Raw genomic sequence first — 23,170 nt, forward strand, 5'->3', positions numbered from 1 at the left:
CTTGGACAGCAGCTACACAACTCACCTGATCTCTCCTCCTCACTCTACACAACTCACCTGATCTGTCCTCCTCACTATAGGAAGATGCAGAGGAGTTTTTTCAGCCAGAACTCACAGGAACTCAGTTCCGGCACCTCTCAGGTGAGCACTGTTGCCATTATAAGAGAACAAGGGAGGAGTTCATGGTGAGTTCCAGCACCTCATTTTCTAGAAAAACAGCACTGGGAATCATAGATGTCGACCTTTCCTTATTTGGTGGGAAACTCCCTTATTCCAGTGCTATTTCCCACTGCTGTCCCAGATTGTTGATATCCTGTAAATTTCCCGGGTTTCAAAGGAAACCGCTCCTCTCCCTCCTTGCTGTCCAGGGAGGCTCCTCAACTGCTTTGCTCGGCTGTGTTGCTCACCAGTAAGGAGTCTGAGAACGACTGGCGGGTGGAGCTTGCATGCCTTGTGCCTATCAAATCGGCCGCATTGCCTGGGGACTCACCTTTGCTCAGCGCTTCCCAGCCCAGAGGTGGGAGTGTGGTTTTCCTTGCTGCTGTATCCCTTTGCCGGGTTGCTGCGCTGTGCAAACCACCGCTTGAGGCTTCGTTTGGCTGCTGGCTGGGCTTTCTGCCTTTGGGTTGGAGGGGCTCTACTGTGTGTGTGTGTGTGTGTGTGTGTGTGTGTGTGTTTGAGAGAGAGAGAGAGAGAGAGAGAGAGAGAGAGAGAGAGAGAGAGAGAATGTGTCACTTAAGCTGATAGTAGGAATGCTGTAGCTTCACACACTTACCTTCACACAATGTGTAATTAACTTAGGGAATTTTTTTACCGCAGGATGTCAGTACTTTAGATTTACAAGGGCATCTGAGAGATAAATGGGAGATACGGTTTGTCAGTATTAATGGGACAGCTAAATAGAAACTTAACCTCAGAAGTTAGGACCAAGATTCAAATACTGACTGAGTAACTTGGCTCACTAGTAACATTGAACCATGAGGACGAGATGGTTGGACAGTGTTCTCGAAGCAGTGGAAGACAGGAGTGCCTGGGACAGGTGAGGCTGCTGATCCCTTATTTTCAAATCTGAAAGTTGACAGCTATGCTGGGAATATGTCATATTGATTCGTTTCAATGGGCCTACTCTCAGTAGGTCTAATGTTGGATACAACACATTGCTTTTTTGCTGTTGCTCGCATAATTGTGTTTTCTTTTATCAGAAGAGGCCAGGACTGGTGCAAAACTGCCTCTCCGCCTATAACCTCAAAAAATATTGTCCCTTGTCCCCCTGCCCTCCAAGATTTCAAGCATTGCTTAAATGAGAATGTTTTTGAATTTGTTGTATTTTGGAATTTTGGGGTCCCCTGCTGCAACAAAAATCAGATTTAAGCTGGTTAACACCTTTGTCCAATGGACAAATTTATAGAAATGTGATGTAGCAACTTTTAGGGAGAGCACCAAGTGTAACGTAAGGCCGCCATCTGCTGGTTTGAGTTTTGCTCATCCATATTTTGTTCATAATAACGTAGCATTAAATTCCCTTGTGTGCAGTGCATGGCTCATAACTGTATATGGTGTGTGCATATGTAAGTTTCTATAGTCCTCCATTCCTTTCTATGAGGGTTGCTGAAGGTTGAGGGCTTGTGCAAGTTAGGCTAGGAATGGAAGAGAGTGTCTTGTAATACTTCTCTTGGAGATGCCACAGGTCCCATATAGCACAGTTGTGCAATTGCAACCACACAGTAAAACTTTCAGGTTCCACTTCCTGTTGCAAGACTTGTTGTTTACCCATGCTTTAGGTTTACCAAATGGTTTAGGTTTTAGCTGTTTGTGAAAGACTGGCTACTTCTTGAAAATACAGACATTTTGGACTTGGAGGGATTTGATAACAGATTTGGTTGGCATGTATATATATGGTATGACAAGGTAAAAACTCATAAAGGCTTTAAAAACCATATTGTCAGGAAAGCACTATACAATGTTTGGATTCGATATAAGGATTTGTTGGAAAATAAAACCCCTAGGTGGCTGTCACCAATGGAATCAAAGGAGGTGAAAAAACTTAATATGGAATCGAAATGGCCAAAATACTGTGAAATTTTAGAGCAAGAGAGTGGAACAATTAAATTGCAGAGTTATGAGAAAATGAAGTCTAAAGTACGAGATTGGCTTCATTACTATCAAATAGATTTCAAGCATTGCTTAAATGAGAACGTTTTTGAATTTCTTGTATTCTGAATGCCCATCACAGCTGCACTCTCATAGATGCTGTGTTTAGCAGCATCTTGGAGCTTCAGCAGTTATTTTGGAATTTTGGGGTTGACTGCTGCAACAAAAATCAGATTTAAGCTGGTTAACACCTTTGTCCAATGGACAAATTTATAGAAATGTGATGTAACAACTTTTAGGGAGAGCACCAAGTGTAAAGTAAGGGCGCCATCTGCTGGTTTGAGTTTTGCTCATCCATATTTTGTTCATAGTAACGTAGCATTAAATTCCCTTGTGTGCAGTGCATTTCTCATAACTGTATATGGTGTGTGCATATGTAAGTTTCTATAGTCCTCCATTCCTTTCTATGAGGGTTGCTGAAGGTTGAGGGCTTGTGCAAGTTAGGCTAGGAATGGAAGAGAGTGTCTTGTAATACTTCTCTTGGAGATGCCACAGGTCCCATATAGCACAGTTGTGCAATTGCAACCACACAGTAAAACTTTCAGGTTCCACTTGCTGTTGCAAGAATTGTTGTTTACCCATGCTTTAGGTTTACCAAATGGTTTAGGTTTTAGCTGTTTGACTGTTAATAGACGTCAGTTCCCCCAGAGTGGAAGCATTATGCTGCTAGGATTATTTTATGAGGTCTGGGAAATGTGGTGCCAGTTTCACAACCACAGCATGCGCAACTGCACAGCACTGAAGCTATTATCAAAGTGCTAAATGATTGGTCTGATTGTTCTATTCAGAATATGAGAGTATTTTGACATAGCACTCTTGAAATACCCTTAAAGAATAGGGCAGAAACTTGCTCTCTGCTTCCCTAGAGGGCAGGATTAGATTTAAGTCACAGAAAGGTAGATATTGGTTGAATCCAGATTAAGGCTACAACCTGAGTCAACATGGCTAGATCTGCAGGGTATGTCTCCAGTCCAAGTGTTGCTATTAATATTTCCCACTATTATACAAGGAGCTGGTGTCTCCCCCACTCAAAAATCTACAAGTATTCCAAAGGAAACTTATTTTAAATGAAAAATGCAAAGGAAAGATCAGGAAAGATAGGGTGAAAATGAGGCAAAGGGAGGCTGCTAATAGACGATTTACTACAAAGATGGAAAAGGAAGTCTTCAGCTTTCCTGGTGTTGTTTTTTAATATATTTTTTTTATTAAATTCCAAGAATAAACTCCGAGAAAAGGAGCTTAAAAGGCTGGAACTTCAGCTCATTCCCGTTGATCTGACAACCCCTCAGTCCAGACACAAATGCTCCAGGCTGCCTCGCCGTATCTCTAACGCCCTCGAGCTGGGCGGCTCCCTCGGAACCTTTGTCCTGCGCTCCCTTGTTTCTTTCCGGAGGCCGCTTAGCGTTGGAGCGCGTCTGGGCCCGATTGCCCCGTTGCCATGGGGATTGCCCGGAAGGAGCGTGTGCCCTCTTGAAAAAGCTCCCCCGGCTTTTTCCGGTGCTGCGAAAGCGGCGGCGAGAAGGTCAGTCAGCCCGCGTAAAGGGGGAAAGAGGCTCCTGGGAGGCTGTCTAGGAGCCAGGCCGGGTTTTTTTTGGGGGGGGTGCGTGGGATTTTTTTGGAGGGCATGCAACACGCGAGTGGCGTGGGCAGAAACCCCCTTCACCTGCCGCTGATTCTGTGAGCACCGCCAGCAATCCTCCTCCTCCTCCTCTCCATTGTTATAAGACTTCTAAGGTCTCAAATACAGACTAAATATGGATAAATGCACACATATCATCTATATATTTAAACCATGTGTCTGAAATAGTACGGGAGAGCAATCCTGAGGCCATTTTGACTCTCAGTGACCTCAAATACTCCTCTGCAGTGAGGGAGGCAAATAGGGAAAGCCTCCCCATTGCCTTTTCGCTTGCAAATCCTGCCTTAAGGGTCTATTTGTGTATGAATAGGGTGAGCCTGTGACCTGGCTTCAGGAACCAAAGTAGTAAGCATCACGAAAGAATGACCAGGATGCCCAGGTAATGCAATCGGCGACCATGATCAGGTATCCTGGTAGGCAGGGTTTCTGCTGTAGACTGCCTCCTATGATCTATGTATGACGATTTTGGGGTGGTCTTTGGCTAAGGGGGTTGGGTTCCTGCACACTTTTGTTGATGGTCTCTCCCTCCTTGGAAGGAGGGGACTCTGTTGCAACAGAAAAATGAATATCTGCCTTGCTTTCCACTGGATTCTGCCTCCATCCATTCTTCTCTGGCCGATCATGAATTTAGGGGACTCAGAGTCCCATGGGGGTGTTGGGAAGCAAAAGCCAAACCCCAATTTTTACATTACCATTATCGAAATCACACAAGTCAGTTTTCCCCTCTTTTTTCTGTGTCCCCTAACCAGCCAGCAGTTCACATCTCTTCCCCTTTCCCGCACTCCAGGTTGCCCTGGCATTATTCACTTGCCTTTAGGAGCCTCTGGAGAAACAAAGGAGGAGCTTTCCACAACAACTTTGTCTCCGTGCCCTTTTTTAAAATTACGAAGCACTTGTTTAGCGAATGGCTATGGGGCAAGTCTTGCCAGGCCACCAGAAAAGTGTTTGTGGTGCTAGGTGTTTTCTTAGCACCAAACTCTAATGGAAATGCTGGTGATGCTTCAAATGTGAGAGGAAAAACTGCAAGCCCCACATCCTGGCTCCCTCCAGTTTTGGACAAACTGTGACACCCCCACCCCCACCAACAGTCTTTTAATACAGTAGTTTCCAATGACAATGTAATTTGAGCTGAGTACTTTGACAGCGTTTCCTTCCCCTCCTAATCAAAGCTGCATTCTGCATATCAGAACTGAAGACAGAGCCCCCACAAATCTCTGGTAGTCTTTGTAGCTCTTTTCAGAAATGTAATGCTGTATTGTAGAATCCTTAGACTGATTTTATGATGATACTTTTCAAATGTGAGAGTATGGTAGGCCTTCAAGCTAGGAGACACCTTGATTTTGAGGGAAATAAAAAGACTTCATTTTTCTGTCTTCTCCATACTTTTTGCCCTATTATGTCTTCTAACATCCTGGCAGTGACTGTGGTTTTCGAATAGAATTTGATATACTTTAATACTATATCAAATTCTATTCGAATACCACAGTCACTGCCGGGATGTTAGAAGACATAATAGGGCAATTCTATTTTTTGAATAGAATTTGATATACTTTAATACTAGGGACGCGGGTGGCGCTGTGGGTAAAAGCCTCAGCGCCTAGGACTTGCCGATCGCATGGTCGGTGGTTCGAATCCCCGCGGTGGGGTGCGCTCCCGTCGCTCGGTCCCAGCGCCTGCCAACCTAGCAGTTTGAAAGCACCCCCGGGTGCAAGTAGATAAATAGGGACCGCTTACCAGCGGGAAGGTAAATGGCGTTCCGTGTGCTGCGCTGGCTCACCAGATGCAGCTTGTCACGCTGGCCATGTGACCTGGAAGTGTCTCTGGGCAGCGCTGGCTCCCGGCCTCTAGAGTGAGATGAGCGCACAACCCCAGAGTCGGTCAAGACTGGCCCGTACGGGCAGGGGTACCTTTACCTTTTTACCTTAATACTTAGTAAATGATAAAAAAATCAACAATTCTGTGGGTAATTCCAACTGGTTAGGTTGATACTATTCTTTAAACCGCCCTGAAAGACCTGGGTATAGGATGGTATATAAACTCTGTTAATAGTAGTAGTAGTAGTAATAAAGGTAAAGGGACCCCTGACCATTAGGTCCAGTTGTGACCGACTCTGGGGTTGCGGTGCTCATCTCGCTTTATTGGCCGAGGGAGCCGGCGTACATCTTCCGGGTCATGTGGCCAGCATGACCAAGCCGCCTCTGGCGAACCAGAGCAGTTCACAGAAACACCGTTTACCTTGCTGCCGGAGCGGTACCTATTTATCTACTTGCACTTTGACGTGCTTTCGAACTGCTAGGTGGGCAGGAGCAGGGACTGAGCAACGGGAACTCACCCCATTGCGGGGATTCGAACCGCCGACCTGATCAGCAAGCCCTAGGCTATGTGGTTTAACCCACAGCGCCATCCGTGTCCCAGTAGTAGTAATACAACCAACTAATTTCTTTTTTAAAAAATAATATTTATTTAAAAAATTTCAATACAATAGAAAAAACAAACAGAATAACATATAATTTTATAATAGCCATATTTTCTTCACTTCTTTGGACTTCCTCACGTCTCTCGTTCCTGCATTCCAAGTTTTCAAGCTTTACCCAGCAATTTATTACCTTGTATCAATTCTTAAATTAAAATTTTCCAGTAATTGTGTCCCTAATTTCAGATAATTTTACCCAAACCTTAAACGATTAGCTTTAGCTTGATATTTATCCAAAATTTTTCTTAGTTATTCCTTTTAACTAATTTAATGGTGCCATATTGTTATTAATCTTACATCTTTCTTAACATTCATACAATTTACAATACTTTTGTAGGTAGTCCTTAAATTTCTTCCAATCCTCCTCCACGGCCTCTTCTCCCAGGTCTCGGATTCTGCCGGTCATTTCTGCCAGTTCCATATAGTCTATCAGTTGCATCTGCCATTCTTCCAGTGTGGGCAAATCTTGAGTTTTCCAGTGCTTGGCGACGAGTATCCTTGCTGCTGTTGTTGCATACATAAAAAATGTTCGATCCTTCTTTAACACCCTCTGGTCGACAATGCCCAAAAGAAAGGCCTCTGGTTTCTTAGGGAAGGTATACTTAAATACCTTTTTCAACTCATTATATATCATTTCCCAGAAAGCCTTAACCCTAGGGCAAGTCCACCAGAGGTGAAAGAACGTTCCCTACAACCAACTAATTTCACAGAGTTGTTGTGAGAATAAAAATTGGGTGGCGAGAGAACCATTATACCACCTTGAGCTCTTCAAAGGACAGGTGGGATATACAGTAAATGTAATACATGGAGAGCCAGTGCGGTGTAGTGGTTAAGAGCGATAGTCTCGTAATCTGGGGAACCGGGTTCGCGTCTCCGCTCCTCCACATGCAGCTGCTGGGTGACCTTGGGCTAGTCACACTTCTCTAAAGTCTCTCAGCCCCACTCACCTCACAGAGTGTTTCTTGTGGGGGAGGAAGGGAAAGGAGAATATTAGCCGCTTTGAGACTCCTTAAAGGGAGTGAAAGGCGGGATATCAAATCCAAACTCCTCTTCTTCTTCTTCTAATTAAATAATACCAAAATATCAGTGACCAACTGTGGACCTGATTTATGCTTTCAGGCTGCTAAGATGTCGAGCCAAAAGAAGTGTCCAGACTGTGGCTCCTTGGAAATTGTAGAGGACTCTCATTATGCTCAGAACCAGCTGGTGTGCGCAGACTGTGGCTTCATTCTGACTGAAGGGCTTCTCACAACCACATATGCTGATGAAGAACATTTACAAGGTGAGGCAAAGAACAGCAAAATAGCTGAAAACTCTTTGTATCTTACAAAGACATAGGATTTGAGATACAACTTGCAAGCAGTTCTCAAATATAGAAAGGCCCTACACCATTCAACAGTTTAAAAATGGGTGCATGTTTGAGAGCTTGGACCAAAGTTTGGCTGATATCTGTGTTTTTATCTCATAGAAGTCACATATTCACGGAGTACTGGTCAGAATGAGCAAACGAGCCGTTGTGTACAGCGAGGTACGTATTCTGCATTACTCTTGATGCTTTGTGGAAATTAATGTGCCTGTCATCCACAAGAGCTGCATTGTTTCACTTTCTAAAAGCAAAGAGTAAGTTGCATTTTTAAAACAGTCTTACCTATTTGCTGTGGGACCAACATCAAAACAACCTATTTTAGGGTTTTAGAGGTGCATAGAGTCCAGAGTTCAGTTTGATTGCCTGATCAAATCTCAGCTGAATCATTGACAGACTGGTTAACCCTGGACCAGTCTGTTTCCATTACCATTAAATGGCCATTATAATTGTGTGTACAGCTGCAAAAAATAAAAATCAGTACATACCTAAAAGCCAAATTAAAATCCACTATGAAGTTGAAACAACAATACTAACAGCCATTCTCAATTAGAGCCCCCAAAGACTTTTACTTAAAAAAGTTCTCCGTAATATATATATATAAAAAAAAAAGCCAAAGTAGACTTGGTTTGGACACTCCAGTTACACTACCACAATTGAAAATATGTTATCCATGATTGTCACCCATCTAACCTCTGAAAGTGGGAGCATGTGAAACAGAGCCTCCACAGATTATCTTAGTATAAGGGCAGCTTCATACAGGCAAAGACCTACCCTGCGGTTAGATTTGTCACTGATAAATGTGTGTGTGGAAAATTTTCTTAAGTACTGCTGTGGTATTTTCCCCCACAGGAGTCAAACGTGTTCGGGATCTCTGCAAAGTTCTGCGGCTTCCTTCTCTGTTTGAAGATACAGCCGTGTCCTATTACCAGCAGGCAATCAAACGTCCCTGCTTCAGTTTAGTCAGCTTGGAGAAGAAGGAGATGCTTGTGGGCTGTTGCGTCTTTGTGACCTGCCGGCAGCACAACTGGCCCCTGACCATGGGCACAGTCTGCCTGCTGCTCTATGGAGACAAGGAGTTGTTTGCAAAGACCTATCTACGCTTCCTGAAGGAACTGGCACTGGATGTGCCTACTCTCAGCTTGATGGATATGGTGAAAACCCACCTCAACAGGTATGTTGAAGTTCTTGTGCCCTTTCCTTGACATACTTCTCAAAGTTGGTGTGCCGTTTCCATATTTCAGAGACAGAATTTACAAGTCTCATACGGACTGTGTGGTATATTGATTGGAAGGCCGATGAAATAGCAAGCTTCTTAAATGTTCAGCAGGGATGGGTGTGGTCAGTGCTTGGATGTAGGAACCCTGTGTGTGCAGTGTGCTTCCATCATGGAAGAAATGGGTATTTTCATATGTGCATGTATACTCCAGCTCCCTGATTTCTGAGATTTCATCTGAGGCACTTCAGGCAGTTCCAGGCTTTTCTCTTTAGCCACAGGGGCAGCAAACTTCCTTTTCTTAACAAATAATTCTCAGAATTATGATTCTGCTCCTGCTCCCAATCCCGTAATTGCTTGAAAATCCTTCCTATTATTATTAAGGGCAAGAAGCCAACAGAATTTTGTCGAGCACAAATTAGGAAGAGTGTAAATTCAGCCCTGTCCATATAGTGCTGGTTAATGGAAGATGCTTGCCTTTTTGATTCAAGCTTCTCAGCTTGCCTTTTTGGTGTCCTTGGAAAATGCAGGGCCTTCTGCCCTTTGCCCTTTCACAGAATGCTTTATTTTGCTCATGTCCCTCTTTCACCTATTTGTCTTCTCCATCCTGCCACATCTCCCAACCCAAGGCAGTCTATCTAAATGGCTTGTTTGATTTTCATCTTTCCAGCTTCAAGATTTTCCAGAATTCACCCAGCGTCCCGACTAAGTTTGTGGAAGAAAAGGAGCAGCTGGTGGCAAGGACTATCCAGATGGTGGAACTTGCCAGCGACACGTGGCTGGTGACCGGCCGGCACCCCATCCCCATAGTGACAGCAGCAGCCTTCCTGGCTTGGCAGTCTCTCCGGCCTGTCGATCGCCTCACTTGCACCCTTTCTCAGTTCTGTAAGCTTGCTGGTATGGAGGCTCCCCATCCAGCCCACCAGAGACTGAAGGAGCTGCATAACATCCTCCTGCAAATGGCTTCTCAGCTGGGCTGGTTGCGAGTGCTGAAAGTGGACCGTCGGAGAGTGGCAAAGTACATTGGTGACCTTCTGCGGCACCGCCGTGTGCTTCTACAGGCTGCCTTCCGCATCGTGGATACTACGGAAGACCGTGGCCTAGAAAACTCAGCAGCTGCGCCACTGCAGCTAATAGATGAGAGCGCTGCAACAGTAGAAGAGGCCTCCCTTTCAGGAGAGAAGCAGAAGTTCAGCAAGCGGAAACCTTTGCTCCCACCCTGCGTCTTGAAGCCCGCAAAGAGGCTACGAACTCCTGAGCTAAGCCTTGAAGATTCTGCTATCACTGGGGATGAGCCCATTTTAGACTGTGAGATAGAGCAGTATATCCGGACTACAGAAGAAAAGGAGATGTTTAGCAAGGCTCAAGCGTGCCTGTGACCTCGAAGCTGAAAGTGATTCAGACAGGCTTGCAAGCAATAGCCTTCTGATACAAATTTTGCTCTAGGATGCTTAGTTTGGTAAGAATAGAGTTTACACTTCCAAAGTTAATGCTAAATACATTACTTCTGGTAAACGAGCCATCATAACCACTAGAGGATTGTGAAAATTTGTGTCCTGGGCTTTTTAGACTTGTCTACCTATGTACTGTCTGAAGCAAAGGGATTCATTGGTTGACAGATGTGATTCCTGCCCCCCACGCCCCCCAGCTTTCCTGTCCCACTAAAAATCTCCCGCATCCTTCAGGCATGGCTCCTTCCTCCCTACTGTGGTAATAATTGAACACAGGTTTGGGTGGCCTGGATAACTTTGGTTACTGGTAGGGATCACTAGTAACTAGTTGGAGAGGTTGTGTGATTATTTCTCTTCAACTCTGAGGAGAGGTATAGGAAGTGGCCACATTACAGTGGTTTGCATGCTGTTTAGGACAACTTTTGGTGTAAAGTTTGGCGTATCTCTGGGTGAGAAGTAGTATCCACTCTTGAAGGTTTGGGCGGAGGCAGTCAGCCAGCCTGAGCAACAAATACCTCTTTGAGTTGGCATTTGACTTGAGTGTTTGTCTGGTCTACTTATGGTCCTCATAGTTAGGCATGGGAGAGTGGAAGAGAAGTGTGAAAATCTAATTGCAAGTTGTTTCAGACATGCATGCTTTAAACCTAGATCCAGAAGAAAAGGTTGTGGCTTTGCAAGCATCTCTTTATAGAACATGGTATGGTGGTTCCTGAACATCAGACCCGTGTCACAAGATAGGTGGTGAGTCAGTCGCTCTGATTAATGGAGCTGCTTAGTTAATTTTTGTCCCTACATGCACATGGTGAGGGGAGAGCGAGCGAGCGAGGGGCCTCCCGTGAAGCTCCCGCTGCCAGGGGCAGTCTACCTCCTGGGGCACGGGGCGCATGCGCGGAGGGAGGGGGCTGCTGCCAGGCGCTGCCCAGAGAGGCCTCCTAAATATGACCCGTTGCATCTGATGTTCGCTCCTTCTTTATTTAGGGAGTCATAGCAGGACTTCTGACGGAATGCGGATAAGGGTATGCTTTAACTTCAAAGGGAGAGAGGAAATGCGCCAGAGTGTTGTGTCACTGTAGGATTAGCCAGGTTCAGTACTTTGTCCAGTTCCAGTTGCTGCATTTTAAGGAGGAGATAAACTAGAGCGGGAATTTTTCTTGCTGTGGGGGGCCAAAAACTTTGACGTGTGGGTGGGGCAACCAGCATGTAAATCACATTCTGCCATTGTGACATCAAAATGTTGGCAAGTGGGTTGTCTTGACTACCTGCCAACATAAATTGTGTAGGGTTCCAGGTTGGGGTTCCAGAGTGCAAGGGGCTTTGGTAGTGTTATGCCTTGTAAGCCTCCCTGCATTGCTTCTTTCCTTCTCTTGTGTTAGAGATCAAAAGGAGCTTCACGGAATTCCTTTCAAAGCCCTTTGCAAGCCTTCAATGAGCTGCAGCTTGGACAGTAGGAGCCATGGCTGAATGGGAGCCTACTTTAATGGCATCCCTTATTGGGCAGGTGAGCGTGGCTTCTCCAGAATGGCCCCATGGGCAAATGGGACTGGTGGGTCACGTTTGGTCTGTGAGCTGGAGGTTCTGCACCCCTGAACTACAGCATATTCCAAAGATGGTGAGGAGTCTGGAAACCAAGTCCTATGAGGAACAGTTGAAAAAGCTGGGCATGGTTATCTTGGAGAAGGAAAGGCTTTACAAACAAGCCTGTAATGCAGATTAGTATTATTCCCATCCTGATTTGTGTAATATAACCACTTTGTAAGTTCATTGCAAAAGCAATATTCAATCCAGGTTCCTAGGTAGCTTTAAGCCACATTGTGCTGTTCAAGCAATTTATCTAGTACTGTCAGGTGAGCTGTTGGCGACGTAGCTCTATTGGCCAGCAATGATATTTGAGTTTCACATCTGAAGAGCAATAGATTCAAATATAAATGCTGATAAAATAAGTAATGTGCTATAGTAATTTTTCACCGATGCCTGCTTCCATAGGTATTGTAGAACAAACCCTGCCCTTAAAATGTGTATGTGCACCATGATTCTTGGCTATCTGTGTTAAGAGTACAAAAAGCAACATTTTGTAAGAATGCATAATACCCTTCTGTTTGGCAAACATATTTTTAGACTGAGCTAAGCATCCTAGTTTTTAACACTGCAAGTCAAAGTGTATTACAAAAACAGTGTTTGTAAAGAACTCTTTTAAAAGTGTCTTACTGTGAATAATGGCAGCTCTCATACTCAAATATTTAACGTAACAAGTCCAGCAGGCTTACCAAGTTTACTTTGGCAGTCTTGACTGCTTTATACAGCCATGATAAGTATTCAAAGTATGTTAGAAATAAATGTTTGTTCATAACACTTTGTTGTTAGAATAAACAGCACAAGTCAGAGCTGAAGCACTTTATTAGTTTTACAGATGAAAATTGGGGCTTCAAGGTTTATGTCGGAATCTATCAATTAAGAGGTAGCTCACTAATCAACACCACACCCTTAACATGTGGACAGACAGTGCAAAGATGCAATTCAGACCAGTTAATATTTTTTCGTCTGAAGGCAGGGAGATCTGAAATTTGGATGAAACTGTTGCCAGATCTCAAGACTGGATGCTTATTTGTAAAACAGAAACACGTCACTGTGCTGAAAGAATTAGATGTCAGTGAGATTATTTCTGACAGGCTTTTCCCCTGATGTGGTAGTACTGTATTCTTGGATATCGATCTGCCGTGACACCTGATTACTTTATGATCGTCAATCAGCAGTTTATAACGGGTCCGGCACACTTCTTCAAAGCTGCGCCACTGTTGCTCCCTTCAGGTCACGGCTTAGCAGAGTAGAACACACAGCGGTGTAAAGCAGACTTATTTCCTTCTTCTGGCAAGCACACACAGACAGCTCCGTCTATTTACAGCTCTTTATTGAAACATTTCAGCTACAAAGACCGGGGCTTCTTTCAGCCATATCCAAAGGCACGTCTTTCTCTCTCACAGATACACAGAGAGAAGTGAAAGTACAGGGTAAAAAAACTCCTCCTCCTTAGCTTCTAAAAGCTTCTGTCTCCTCCCAGCTTCTAACAGCTGACGTCGGAATGTGACGCACACTCAGAACCCTTAACCATTTGAGTTCTGAACACTCACACCCCCCCTTGCGTTGGATTCCGACTGCACCTGTGGAACATCCTCGGCAAAACTCTGTGAGATCAATGCCTTCCCCAATGCCTTGCGCCCTCTCTTGGCGTCCCTGTTAGGCAACTGTGGAACCACCTCACAACTCTCAGAATCGCACTGTGCGAAACTTACCCACGCACCTGTGGCCTGGTACCTCTCTGGTGGAATACCCTTTGTTGTGCGACTGGACCTCCTAGGCACAAACTCAGGTGTTCCCTCTGACTCACTTTGATCAGCAGGTGTGTCCTCTGCATCATGGGATTCTCCTTCTGACTTAAAGCGTCTTCGAATCCTCTCCATCACACTCACAGGAGAACTAGGCTCACTTTTGGGCACTCTCTTAACAACTTGTGGAGATGCCACATCGTGCTCTTGACCCTGGTCAGTGACCTGGTCGTCATCAGCAGCCTCAGCCTCTTCTTCCGCCTCATCAGAACTGTCTTCTGGATCAGAGAGACAATCTGAGAGAACATCACGCCTGACAGGAGACTTTGACTTTACATCCTCCTCACAGAACTCAGCGTGTTTACTGATCAGCACCTTACTCTGATCACCTGAAGGGTAAGCAAACCGCCATGCCCGGGCTTCTGGCTCATACCCACAGAAGATCATTTTCTGGAATTTGGCTCCATCTGGCCCTCGCAAAGCCTCAGGCACAGAGATAATCGCAGGAGACCCAAACTTGCGCAGAAAGTGAACCTGGGGTTTGCGGCCATTCAACAGAGAAAACGGAGTGTCACCTACCAGCGAATTGTAGGTCCTATTCCAGGTGAAGCATGCAGCTCTAGCCGCCTCCAGCCAAAACTGTGGAGGTAACTCAGACTCTGTAAGCATCACCTGTGCTGCCTGAACCAGAGCTCCACTCCTCAGCTCTGCCACCCCCCTCTGATTGGGTGAAGTAACTGTGTGACGTATCCCTTTCTCGTGAAAGAACTTCTGCAAAGCAGAACCAGTGTACTTAGCATTTCTGTCACTGATGATCGCTTGCACTCTGGTGGAGAACCTTAGTTCTACTCCCTCAATCCAGCTCTTGATCAGCTGTGCTGCATCCTCCTTGGATCTGAGACCATGACTCCAGGAATTCTGCAAAAAATCATCCAGAAAAGTCAGCAGATACCTGGCCCCCCCTAGACTCTGTTCCCTGACAGGATTGGACAGATCTAGGTGTACCAGCTCAAAAGGTTTGGTGGCAACCCGTTCCACCTTTGGGTAACTGCACCCTCTCACCTTTGCCTGCTTGCAAGTGTCACAATTAATGGCACTTCCACAATTTTGAATCCTACACCCCTTGGCAACCTCGGGCAGAGTCTGCAAGTCCTCTACCGACCCATGAATTGTTCTCTGATGCCATACGCATGCACATGAGGCATCATGAGCGGGAACTGTAGTACGCTGGTTGGGAACTGTAGCACGCGATGCTTGTGCTTTCTCAACCTTCCACTCACCCCCAAGAGACGTTTTAAGAACGAAAAGATCATTCTGTCCCCGTTTCACTTCAACAAGTCGTCTTCCTTCTCTGGAGATTGTGCAGGAATCCCCCAGGAAACAAACCTGAAAACCCTTTTTTAACAAATAAGGCACAGATAACAAACAGTGAGGCATCTCTGGGATGGTGCACACTTCGACCTGCTCCTGCAAAACAGAAAGGAATAATGTACCACAGTTAGTGACATTTTTCCGCTGTCCATTTGCAAATAAAACAGTTTGTCCTGTGGAAATTGCTTTGCAATTCCACAACTTGACTGCAGGTGTCTCAGGAACCATGTTGCGGTTAGCTGCAGAGTCAATAACAAAGCTGAGCTCGAAATTTTCCACTCGGCCGTCTTCGAACAATGCCATGCTCGCAGAAACTTGATAAGACTCTTCTCCCGGGTGCTTTGCACGAACACCTGCACGCTTGCCTGTCTTCCCAGGCCTGTTGCCATGGAAACCCGCCTGGTTCCCATGAGAAGTGTCCTTGCCAACATCCTGGCTCGGCTCTCTGCTCCGGTGGGGGCTACTGCCACGCAGACGTTGAACTCCAGTGGAAAAACACTGCCCGGGGCTCCTGCCAGCTGGCCTGGCCTTCCTCCTTCTGGAACGGCGCCTCCCACCAGCCTGGCCCCCCCTGAAGCTGCTCTTCGCTTCAGCACAAGTGAAAAGTCTTTTAAACTTGCCTTTGGAACTCTTCGCCCCCCCGATCTGCTCACTAGCGCTCCTAGAGGCCAAGACATCGGGAACAGGTCCTGCCAGTCCAGCCTCTCCAGGACCCAGTCCATCACACAGACGTGTAGAAGCATTACAACAGCTCCCCAACACTGTCCCAGCCCCCATTGGGCTTTCTGGGCATCCTTCAGCCCCCCCTGGGCTTCTTCCAGCCCCCTCTGGCCTGACTCCCGCTGAGCTTTCACACACACTCCTCAGCGCCTGCCAGGCGGCATGGGCCGATTCAACGCCCTCCAGATGAGGCTTCAGCGATTCATCAACGCATGCTCTGAGCATATCCAGCTCAAGTTGCATTCTCTGCTGGCTATCTTCAGCCCACGCAGCCCCACAGCTTGCAACGCCTGTTCCAGCTGCTGGCCAGCTAAGGGGTGATGCTTTTGGCTCCCATTGGTTTGCTTCCCAAAGCCCCTCGACTAAGAACCATCCCCTTATTTTTCTGCTCCATATTGCCCAACTCTTTTCCAGAGGTATATTCTGGCTTTTGGCCATCTTCTCCCGTTCTCCCACGGTGCCCCAAGCTGTACTTACTCCGTACTCAGTGCTCAGTACCAGCTCCTACGGCTCTCCCTTGCTTGGAGTAACGATTCCAGCTGCTTTTAGCTCCAGCTGCTTCTCAGCTTCCAGCCAGCTCTCTGTATCAGCAGCTCTCATTGCCTCTTAGAAGCAGGCAATTAATCATTCTTGCTCCCTGGCATCCAGTCAGCTCCCGTTGCCCTCCGACGGCCCCTCAGCCTCAGAACGCTAACTTCAAAGCATTCCTGAGGCTCACAGCGTCTGCTTTACGAGCGTTGGCTGACCTCCATAACCTCTTGGATATCGATCTGCCGTGACACCTGATTACTTTATGATCGTCAATCAGCAGTTTATAACGGGTCCGGCACACTTCTTCAAAGCTGCGCCACTGTTGCTCCCTTCAGGTCACGGCTTAGCAGAGTAGAACACACAGCGGTGTAAAGCAGACTTATTTCCTTCTTCTGGCAAGCACACACAGACAGCTCCGTCTATTTACAGCTCTTTATTGAAACATTTCAGCTACAAAGACCGGGGCTTCTTTCAGCCATATCCAAAGGCACGTCTTTCTCTCTCACAAATACACAGAGAGAAGTGAAAGTACAGGGTAAAAAAACTCCTCCTCCTTAGCTTCTAAAAGCTTCTGTCTCCTCCCAGCTTCTAACAGCTGACGTCGGAATGTGACGCACACTCAGAACCCTTAACCATTTGAGTTCTGAACACTCACATGTATGTGCTTTTTGTTTTTGTTTTTTAAGGGTAATCTTTTAGCCATGCAATAACTTCCTGTAGTTTGCCTAGAAATAGTTTCACCATGCTATCCGCTGTTTTAGCAAATTGGGCCAAATGATGAGCTTTTAAAATGTGAATATAGAACATCGCTCACTTGTGTTCTAGTGCTTTTCCCTCCTCTAGTTCTTCTCTTTTGTTTCCTTTCTTGTTTTGATATGTATACTTTTAAGGCATGCAATTTTCTGAAAATATTGTCGGAAAATTCCATATTTTGGGAGAAATTGCATGCTTTTGTACATAAGCTGCTGTTTCTGTTCTAAAGCTTTCCTGGTAATGACTTTCTCATTTTCTCTCTTTCTAGCTCTGTATCCTCTCCTGTATCCAGCTCCGTTCAAGACTGTTTGGCAGAATTTGTCTTGGTTCATGTGGTGCCTTTCAGGGAGTAAGAAGGTTAGACACACTAAGATGGCATGCATCTTGGGTTTTAGTGCAGAAACAGTCTATTCTACAGAGTTCCTCTGACTGTTGATGCCTTTTATGCAGATGTCTTCATGGCATAACCTTAAATGGACAAGGTCATGCTGTGTTATACCATAACTCATGAACTAGTAAGGCCTGCTGATGTTGCATGATACCAGAGCATAACAGCACAGGTTAGGTGGAGCTGTTAAGCGATCATGGGACTCGGCTTAGTAGCAGAGACTTTCCGGTGTCTTCCTGCAAAATTATATGAATATTTGGGGGAACCCATTGCCCTGAACAATGGATAAATTTACAGTACAAAATCAACCCTTTCCTGGCATGGTTCTCATTGATCCTCTGGGGGAGGCCCCAGAAAGCAATTCTGGAGAAACACTTGTTTTGTGAGGGTGCTTATAATTATTACATGATTGTAATCCCCTTTATTGAACCACACTTCCAAGGACTTAACTGAGAACCATGAAGCTATAGACAAAGTCTGTAAATATGTGACACATGACACATTTTATCTGGCTTTGAGGTCCTGTGACAGAAAAGATGAAATTGAAATTGCTGGCTAAATGCCACTAATATCAGTCTACACACCTACCTGGCATTTTGCTTACTCGGAGAACCTGACTCTGTTTAGCATGAACTGAAAATTAACTACAGTGGTGCCCCGCAAGAGGAATGCCTCGCAAAACAAAAAACACGCAAGACGAAAGGGTTTTTCAGTTTTTGCCTCGCTTCGCTAGACGAATTTCCCTATGGGCTTGCTTCGCAAGATGAAATGTCTTGCGAGTTCTTGCGAGTTTTTTTCCTTTTTCTTAAAGCCGCTAAGCCGTTAATAGCCGCTAAGCCGCTAATAGCCGTGCTTCGCAAGACGAAAAAACCGCAAGACGAAGAGACTCGCGGAACGGATTAATTTCGTCTTGTGAGGCACCCCTGAGACCTTGTGAGAAAAGGGTGGGTAGGAAATATTTAAGCCCCTGATGCTGAACATTTGCTGTTCTTTATTTATACAGATGGTACAAGCTTCACTCCAAAACAGGAAAGAAGGAAGAAGAGAGAGGTGAGATTGAGGTGGATATCCAGTTCATGAGGAGCAACATGACAGCCAGCATGTTTGATCTGTCCATGAAAGATAAGTCACGGACACCATTTGGCAAGCTGAAAGACAAGCTAAAGGGGAAAGGAGGCAATGGATTGCCAGACACAGCTTCAGCGATTGTTCCTAGCATTAGTCATTCCCCGGCTGACGGTGAGGAAGAGTCAAATGAGAAAGAAAAGAAAAAATCAAAGTTCAAGACCTTATTCTCAAATGTTTTAACAGTTGTGTAATTTACAAAGTGTGCTAAGTAGTAAAATGTGCCATTTTTTACAAATTTTTCTTTATAATGGTTAAAGCTGGTCTTCTTGTATTATTTAAAGGCAGTGCTTGGAAGCTGTGAAGAAACAGTAGTGTTTTCTTGATTGTGCCTATTAGTTGTCAATGAGTAGGGTGCAGGTGGGTCTCAGTGGTCCCCAACCTCAGTGTACTGCTGCTGTTAAGAGCCATCAGTTGATCTAGGGCTGGATTAGGTATTAGTATTTTCAGTAGTATTGGGACTTGTGCTTTCACTATTCTGATGCTGATTTCTTTCTTTTCAGAACCCTCCACAAATGAGGGTCACAGAAGAGGTCATAGCTCAGATAAGAGCAGCACTGCGGACCTCCGAATCACAGAGGCATCCTTGAACCCTTTTGATGAAAACATCTCAGCAGAAGAGAAGCCAGCAAAAAACTCAGCTTCTGTGAAACCATCTCAGACCAAACCCATCAAGCCCAGGTTAGTCTTGAGAAATGAATTTTGAGATCTTGAGATGCTTTAAGGCTATTGCCACCCAGTGGCTTTCATTGTATGTCATAGAAAATATCTACTTTACAGGGTGAGTAAGAACTTGCCTCCTGATAGGGCAGGCATGCCCTGTGTAGGTTTCAGTTGATTAGTAACTCTGCAGGTTATTTGTAGGGTTTCTGTCTCTAGCCTTCTTGAAAGGAGAGAAATGGCAATGCATTCTGCCTTCAGAACAAAGATGATCCACTTTCTTGCAAGGGGAGCGCAAAGAGAGCGAGTCAGTCCCTCTTCTGCCTCCAGGATGGAATGATGTCTAGCAGAAAATGTAATCCCCTTTATTGAACAACACTTCCAAGGACTTAACTGAGAACCATGAAGCTATAGACAAAGTCTGTAAATATGTGACACATGCCACACTTAATCTAGCTTTGAAGTCCTGTGACAGAAAAGGTGAAATTGAAATATAGGTAACTCACAATGCTTATTTTGCCTACGTGATTGCTGATCTGGGCCGGGGGGTGGAGCAGAACAAACAAACAAACAAACAAATGGAGAGTGGAGGAAACATTACAGAGTAGCATCCTAGAGCCCTCAGGCTGCCTGCCGAGAAGCAGATAAGGGAGACACCTGGTTCTGAGGGTTCCTGGCTTTACGCGATTTTGCTTTTATGTGCAGTGGCCAGGAATGTAACTACTACATAAGATGCGAGTTAGCTGTAATTATATCTTCTGTTAGTACAGAAATAGGCAAACGGCCCTCCAGATGTTTTGGGATGACAGCTCCCATCATCCCTAGCTAACAGGACCAGTAGTCAGGGATGATGGGAGTTGTAGTCCCAAAACATCTGGAGGGCTGAGTTTGCTTATGCCTGTGTTAGTATGTCTGTGAATATTCACTTGGATGAGAAAACAAACTTTTTCTAGACATCTTGGGAAAATGCCCAACATACTGGTAGCATGCCAGCTACCAGTTTCTGATCACAGATCTGTAGAGACCCTCTGTTCCAGGAGTGACGTCCTTAGCATTTTAGAAATCTTTGCATGATGCTTCCAAAGTAACTATTTCTGAGAATCATGTGGTAATATGGATAAATTATTTCATAACAGCATGCTCTCCTTTTAAAATAGGCTATTTCTTCTCTTCCTCTTCCCCTTTACTTTTCTTTTTCGAAAATGGACTTTGCTGGCTAAATGCCACTAATATCAGTCTACAGACCTACCTGGCATTTTGCTTACACGGAGAACCTGACTCTGTTTAGCTGGAACTGAAAATTAACTATTTTATATGTAACACACCCTGAGACCTTGTGGGAAAAGGGTTGGTAGGAAATATTTAAGCCCCTGATGCTGACCTTTGCTGTTCTTTATTTATACAGACGGTACAAGCTTCGCTTCAAACCCAGCACCCTTTCTGTTATTCCAGAAGTGGGATCGGATGAAGAGCAGCTGAGTGATAATTCCCAGGGTTCTGAAAAGATTGCGGTTTCTGGAGATTTGTCCAGGAGTAGAGATTGCAAATCATCTGCAAAAAACCAGAGCATAACATCAGAGATCTTGGATAACCAAAATGAAGCCGATATAAAGGTATTTTAAGACTTACTATATTTTAAAACCTAATTGGGTGGTCTGTGCCCTGAGTTAGGAAGCTTGTAAATTTATTGGCGGGATTAGACAAACTGCAAAGGGGTATGGTCGTTTGGAGACAGAAATGTGTTCAAGTTTTCTAGGTGTACCATTCCCCCTGCCCCTGCTATCCTACCCATCTGGGCAATTTTCTGAGCCTTTTACTGACACAAGTTTAGATCCGTGAGTGGGTATGAATTCCCCAGGCTCAAAACTTGCTATCTTCACCAAAGGCCTTTGGCCTGAAAGGGATTTTTGTTTTCAGATAAGCAAGGTTTAGTGATTTAGTGCCTCCAAATAATATTGCAAATGATCTGTTTGGTGTTTGAGCACAAAACCTGAATTAATATCACTTAACTGAAACAACCACTACTGCTGCTGCTTTGTATTTATTTAGTACTTTTTGCATGTTATGAGGAGGGTCTTATCTTCACTTTTCCATGTTTATTACTGGGAAGAAATAGTTGAAGGCAGGTGTACAGAAACCTTGTATGCACATTTGTCTGCATGCCATAAAAGTACTTACTGGCAAATCCTGAAATTCTAGTTTTTTGTGAATCTTCAGTAGCTTTTAAGATGCTTAGACAGATTACCTCTTTGCTCTGAAATCATTCCTGGGATTCCCCAGTAATCCCTGAAACCAAAGGTTTCTATACCTTCCTTCTGATCCTTTGACGCCACCCTTGCAACAGTGCTTGATATCAAAATGACTTTAACCTGTTCATTCTTCCTTCCTAAAGAAATATGATCCTTCAGATCCCGCCTACGCTTATGGCCAGCTGACACACAGCGAGCTGATCCAGCTGGTCTTGAAGCAGAAAGATGTGATTGCAAAGCGAGATCAGCAGGTGCGGGAGCTGGAAGACTACATTGAAAACTTGCTTGTCAGAGTTATGGAGGAAACCCCTAACATTCTTCGAGCTCAAGCTCATGTGAATAAGAAAGCTGGAAAGATGTGAAGGAACCAGTTTAACCTAATCGGTGGCTTTCTTGAGCAGCTTTTGAATGCATTGCCTTGTAGCTCAAACCAACTAGGAGGAATAAGTAGGGCAGGCATAGGGAATCTGGCCCTCCCAATGTGCTTGGACTCGACTCCCATCCTCCTCACGGATGGCCATTGGGAGCCCAAAGGTATCTGGATGACCACATGTTTCTCAACCCTATAAGAGAGGCTTAGCACAAAGCTGTATGTGTGCAGTGTCTCGCTGTGCCTGTTTTGGTTCCAGTTTCTCTATCTTTAGGAACGGTTTCTGAAGTCAGACGACACTTTCCTCAGTTACAAAAGATTCTGTTTATGCTGCTGCATAAATTGCTGGAAGATGTGAATAGTCAGAATTACTGCAATATGATTTCTGCTGCAGACTGAAACAACTGGAGACTTTTTCTGATTTCCTAAAATTTCCAGGGACCACAGGGCTGTAGCTGGCAACACAATGTGCCACATGCAAGAGGGAGTATTGTCACTGGGCCCAAATCAGCTGACCATTCTTCATATAAAGTTCTGCTCAGTTGTATACATTTTGATGAGATTTGGGCAATACACAGCAAGGATACCTTGCAATCTGTGCCTTCTCTTTGGTATCTGTGACTTACGCAATCCTGACATCGAAATGCTGAATTTTGTGAAAAGTGTGGTACATTGTGAGGGATGTTTCCCCTTGTGCAAACATTTGCTCAGTGCTTAACGTTGAAGGCTCTGAATGTATATATTCTACCTTGTTACTCTTGTTACTTAATCCCATTGGGTTTTTTGTTGTTGTTTTTAGAAAGACCTTCATCCTTGTGAAATGTTAAAAATAAAGTTATTTAAACTTGTGAGAACACTTGTGTTTCTTTGCGTATCTTCACAAACTTTAAGTGAAGAATGCTGTATATATAGTTCACATTATTGCACGCTATATCAGAATGGTTCCTAGGTCCATACTGATAGAAACGATTCTCTGCTGTACAAGGACTGGATTTCATCATGGTAATTCCAAAGTGTGAAAGAAAAAGGGCTTCATATGCAACTGGAACTTCTATTGTGAGAGCTGTTTGTACATGAAGCCTTACGGGTTTTAAGAAGCAGGCATTCCTCACACCAGAGCCAGAGCTGCCCATGCACTTCTCTTTTAAAAACCAAAATCCAGGACTTTTGGTTTAAAATGTAAAATCCCACCCTGCCCTGGATGGCCATGTAGGACCCCCAAAAGAGGACATATGTCAATCCTAGCATAGATCCCTTGTACCTTAGGACCTGATGTGATCAAATGTTTCGCCAATAAAGACCTAAACTTCCAATTGCTTGTCCTCATTGGGCTAGGTGCGCTCAAGGTGCAGCATGGTTCAAAAATGGTCCACTACATTCAACATCTATC

General features: G+C 44.8%; 2 protein-coding genes across 7 annotated transcripts in view; both read left to right on the forward strand.

The window, feature by feature from the left end:
• The window catches only part of RAB11FIP1 (RAB11 family interacting protein 1), a 74,028-nt gene that overhangs the window by 33,202 nt on the left and 17,656 nt on the right, over nt 1–23,170 (forward strand). For 3 of the 6 annotated variants that reach the window (XR_014163331.1, XR_014163332.1, XM_081890847.1), the window contains exons 4-5: nt 18,380–18,426; nt 19,005–19,182. Coding sequence is in view for 4 of the 6 variants with exons in the window: in XM_081890847.1 (XP_081746973.1) it covers nt 18,380–18,426; nt 19,005–19,182 (225 nt within the window). In the remaining 2 variants the exon portion in view is untranslated. Of the gene's footprint in view, nt 1–18,379; nt 18,427–19,004; nt 19,183–20,566; nt 20,775–21,553; nt 22,635–23,170 lie in introns of those variants that run through there. The other 3 variants (XM_081890848.1, XM_081890849.1, XM_081890844.1) reach the window with 3 other exon arrangements.
• LOC309358176 (transcription factor IIIB 50 kDa subunit-like) overlaps nt 3,561–23,170 on the forward strand; it is a 29,411-nt gene continuing 9,801 nt past the window's right edge. The window contains exons 1-5 of the mRNA XM_081891065.1: nt 3,561–3,673; nt 7,383–7,545; nt 7,732–7,791; nt 8,479–8,800; nt 9,513–10,552. Of these exons, the coding sequence (XP_081747191.1) occupies nt 7,392–7,545; nt 7,732–7,791; nt 8,479–8,800; nt 9,513–10,221 (1,245 nt within the window). The 5' untranslated portion in view covers nt 3,561–3,673; nt 7,383–7,391 and the 3' untranslated portion in view covers nt 10,222–10,552. The remainder of the gene's footprint in view (nt 3,674–7,382; nt 7,546–7,731; nt 7,792–8,478; nt 8,801–9,512; nt 10,553–23,170) is intronic.

Source organism: Podarcis melisellensis, assembly GCF_964234715.1.
Source record: "Podarcis melisellensis genome assembly, chromosome: 15".
Taxonomy (NCBI): Eukaryota; Metazoa; Chordata; class Lepidosauria; order Squamata; family Lacertidae; genus Podarcis; species Podarcis melisellensis.